This window comes from Nicotiana sylvestris, chromosome 4 (assembly GCF_000393655.2).
Source record: "Nicotiana sylvestris chromosome 4, ASM39365v2, whole genome shotgun sequence".
Taxonomy (NCBI): Eukaryota; Viridiplantae; Streptophyta; class Magnoliopsida; order Solanales; family Solanaceae; genus Nicotiana; species Nicotiana sylvestris.
The window spans coordinates 77,742,876-77,747,604 of record NC_091060.1 but is presented as its reverse complement, the minus strand read 5'-3'; the positions used below and the strand labels follow the sequence as shown (position 1 = coordinate 77,747,604).

General features: G+C 38.1%; 1 protein-coding gene across 1 annotated transcript; it reads right to left on the bottom strand.

Annotated features, from left to right (window-relative positions):
• Window positions 1-416: 416 nt before the first annotated feature.
• On the bottom strand, window positions 417-4,050 carry LOC138889731 (uncharacterized). Its single transcript, XM_070173067.1, has 2 exons — window positions 4,017-4,050; window positions 417-1,009 (listed from the first exon to the last, which is right to left on the bottom strand). The coding sequence occupies exons 1-2, from the start codon at window positions 4,048-4,050 to the stop codon at window positions 417-419; spliced, it is 627 nt and encodes a 208-aa protein (XP_070029168.1).
• Between the last annotated feature and the right edge of the window lie 679 nt (window positions 4,051-4,729).

Below are 4,729 nucleotides of genomic sequence, written 5' to 3'. Positions count from 1 at the left end.
GTTACAACATCCTTGATTCGTTTAACTTTTAATACTTGTTAACCACTATTATACACTCTTGTATCATTTAAGACCAATAGGATTAACTTCTTATCATATCAAAGATAATCTCTTCTCAAATTTATGTCGACTAACTTATGGCATGATCTAACGTATGAAAATATGGGTTGTAACACCCTCTCCCTTAGGAACATTCATCATCGAATGTAAGGGTTTTATGGGGAGTCTAACTCATTGTGTATTCCAATGGAAATTTCCGAACAAGCTTCCCCTATAAAATGGACACTAGCGAAACTTGCAAGCAGTTAAACCCATCCTATGGCCTCACAAGGTTATACAAATCATTATGGATATGTACATTACCTGCATATCACCATTTTGTATTAAGGAAGAGTATTCTCAAGCTATTGCTTACCTCATAGAGCCGTTTTAGCTTCCATTGTTTCATGCATTTCCCCGGAATCCTCGTTATCTTCAATCTGGAATAGGTAAGGATATTTAGACTTCATCTCCTCTTCTGCTTCCCATGTCATTTCTTCCATATTCTTGTTCCTCCATAATACTTTGACGGAAGCTACATCCTTTGTTCTCAGCTTGCAGACTTGTCGATCTAATATAACCACTGGCACTTCTTCACATGATAGATTCTCCGTAACTTGTACATATTTGATAGGGACAACCCGAGAAGCGTATCCAATAAATTTCCTTAACATAGATACATGGAATACCAGATAGACAAGTTCCAATTCGGATGGAAATTCTAACTCATAAGCAACCTGTCCAATTCGTCGAAGAATCTTGTATAGCCCGATATACCATTGATTTATCTTAACTTTCTTCCCAAAACGCATAACACCCTTCATCGGTGATATCCTCGGGAAAACCCAATCACCAACCTCAAACTCCAGATCACGACATCGGGCATCAGAATAAAACCTTTGCCTGTTTTGCACCGTCCTCAGTCGCTCTTGTATCACTTTCACCTTCTCAATGGCTTGGTGAATCAACTCTGGACCATATAATTCTATTTCACTGACTTCGAACCATCCATCTAGTTATCTACATCTTCTCCCGTGCAATGCCTCATAGGGGGCCATTTCTGTCACGACCCCAACCGAGAGGCCACGATGGATGCCCGAGTCTTGCCTGTCGAACACCCTTAAACATATGGCTAAGATATAAACATGAATAGTGTACATGAGGGAAACCGCTCCAAAAGACATATATAGATAAACATGTGAAATATAGTGGGGCAGCCAGCAAGGCTGCTATAGATAACTATATATCTAAAACTAGAAGCCGACAAGGCCACATGCTATTCAACTATACATAACTGTGTACAGACATCTAATAGAAATACAGCTGTACAAAAATGGGACTGAGCCACGTCATACCCATATATGTATACAAGCATATCGTACCAAAATAAAAAGCAGCTCTGGATCAAGTGGAGCATGTCAACTCTCGCTGATCAAGGATCCTACGAAGGGGGACTATCAGTTTGCCTACCTGTATCTGCGAGCATGAAACACAGGCCCCAGGAAATAGGGCGTCAGTACGAATAATGTACTGTGTAAGGAATGAAAATCAATACATAAAAGACATATATGAAACATAGAATAACGAATTCCGCATGTAAATCCAAATAACATTGCAAATCTTGAAACATTTATAATGTCATGCACGTGCATATGGATGTCGTGTCATGCATAGGTATAGGTGTACATAACATCATCCGTCCTCTAAGGGCATCCCATCATATCATCTCGACCACTGTGGGCAAAATCATCAACGTATACCAGCTGATTAGATGGTGGTGCGTATATAATGTCGTAACATTTTCCTATATCCCATATACATATAATATACATATATATGTGTATATAACGACATCTGGTCATGGGTCAATGTACATGTATAAATGCATGAAATGCATAAGAAATACGTTACTAAGGTTTTCTCGGAATGCCATAAAAATCAATATGCCTTTTGGATAAACTTTATCAAATACATATTTTTTTGAGACCCATGAATAGAAGATATAATAATAATTCACATGGGGAATCAAGAATATAGACACCCCTAGTATTTCTATGAATAGAGTCATTTATGAAAGTTGAATATTTTGCTCCTTTCATTAGTGTTATTTGAATCATGCCAAAAAGAAAGAAGGGATAGCCTTAACATACCTGGAGTAGAAAAAAATCCGTATGATATTCTTGAAAAAGGTTGCACCGTACTTCTTTAGAACCGCAAAATTTTACGTTGCTAAGGTGCTCATAATTCCCGTTGGAATTGTTTGGTTGAAAGAAATTTGTTGAAAACGTGTAGGAATTTGTAAGAAAATTGGTAAGAACTTTCGTTGCTATGTGTTATGTGCAAATGTTCACAACTGATTTGTAGTCATTTTATTCAAAATAATAGAAATGAAGGGTTTCGCACTTACCACATTACTTAAAGTCTTTGTATTTTAATTATGAAATGAGGTGTCTTTGTTCTTGACACATTACTTGCCACCTAACCAAAGATAACTAATAGTCATGTTTTCAAGAAGTGGCTTGTTGCCACGTGGGGGTGGGGGTTTAATCTTTATCCATTAATTTATTAATTAATTGGATAATGTCCCGTTACTTGATAATTAATTAATTACCCGCATAATTAAGAATTATTTCAAATTACTTAAAATTCTACTCATTTTTAATATACTTTTACATCATACTATTACGGTCATATGGTACCTTGTATGGTACTCGTCCATAAACATCGGGTATTATAGCTCGGACCGTATTTTATCCCAAATCGACAACCTTCAACGAAACTCATTTTTTTATTTGTTTACCCTTTTTCTTTCACGGCACTTGCTTATCTCTTATTATAAATAGTATAAATATGTTAACCTCAAGATAACCTCATCCTGGTGTCTATGTCGATTGACTGAAGATGAAACTTTAACGTACGAAAATGCGAGATGTAACATCCTTCCCCCTTTAGAAACATTCGTCCTCGAATGTTTAAATTTCCGGGATCTATATAAATTTTGGTAGAGTCGCCTTTGTAATAGTACTATTGTCAACCCTTTCTATAAAAAACTTCAATAATTCAATGCCACTTAGGACCACATTTATTTGTAACGACAATGACCTCACATGGTCAATGATAATAACTAATAGAAGAATCCATACACGTACCTTAAGGCTGTGACGTATCAGTCGAACCCTTCTCTAGAGGAGGAAATAAGTAGGGATATCTAGATGGCATGTCTTCCTCGGCCTCCGAAGTCATTTATTCAACCTTGTTGTTTCTCCAAAGTACTTTCACCGAAGCTACGTCTTTAGTTCTCAATCTCCGAACCTATCTATCAAATATAGCAATGAGAGTTTCTTCATATGATAGCTACTCTATGACCTGAACGTCATCAACTGACACGATTCTGGAAAGATCCTCGATACATTTACGGAGCATAGACACATGAAAGACTAGATGTACAGACTCCATGTCCGAAGGCAATTCTAACTCATATGTCACCTGGCCTACCTTGCGTATGATCCTATATGGTCCAATGTACTGAGGGCTAAGTTTTCCTTTCTTTCTGAACCTCATGACACCTTTCATCGGTGATACCTTTAGGATTACCCAATCGTCAACCTGAAACTCCAAGTCTCGCCGTCGATTATCCGTATAAGACTTCTAATGGCTTTGAGCTGCTAATAGCCTTTCTTGTATAAGCTTAATTTTCTTGATTGCCTATTGTACCAATTCTGGTCCTACTAACGTAGTTTCCCCAACATCGAACCACCCTATAGGCAACCTACACTTCTGTCCGTAAAGAGCTTCGTATGGAGCCATCTAAATACTGGAATGGTAGCTATTATTATATGCGAACTCCATATGCGGAAAATGATCATCCCAGCTACCCTTGAAGTCTATCACACAAGCTCATAACATATCCTCAAATGTCTGAATAGTATGCTCAGTCTGTCTGTCTGTCTGGGATGAAATATTGTACTAAGACTTACCTGAGTCCCCAATCCTTTTTGGAAGGACTTCCATAAGTTAGCTGTAAATTGAGCTCCTCTATCCGAGATAATAGATAGAGGGATACCATGCAGTCGTACTATCTCTTTAATATAAAACCTTGCATAATCCTCTGCGGAATATGTAGTCCTAACGGACAGAAAATGGGCTGACTTTGTAAGACTATCAACAATCAACCATATCGAATTAAACTTACGGTGGGTACAAGGTAAGCCTACAATGAAATCCTTAATGATTACTTCCCATTTCCAAGTCGGGATCTCCATAGCCTGCAATAATCCACCGGGCTTTTGATGCTCAATCTTAACCTACTGACAGTTAGGACACTGTGCAACAAACTCCGCTATATCCTTTTTCATTCCATCCCACCAATATACTTCCCTGATATCATGATACATCTTTGTCGCTCCTGGATGGATAGAATAATGAGAATAGTGAGTTTCTCCCATAACTTGCCGACGTAGCCCTGCAACATTAGGGACACATAATCGTCCCCCATATCTAAGGACCCCATATTCTGTAATTTCAAATGGTGTCTTCTCCTTCTGGGGGGTGGAACCCCTATAATGAACTAACATAGGATCCTCGTACTGGTGTTCCTTTACTTCAGTTACTAAAGAGGATGTTGCCATTTTCTGAATAATAATTCCAATATCACCTGAGTCCAGTAACCAAACTCCAAGACTAGCTAGCT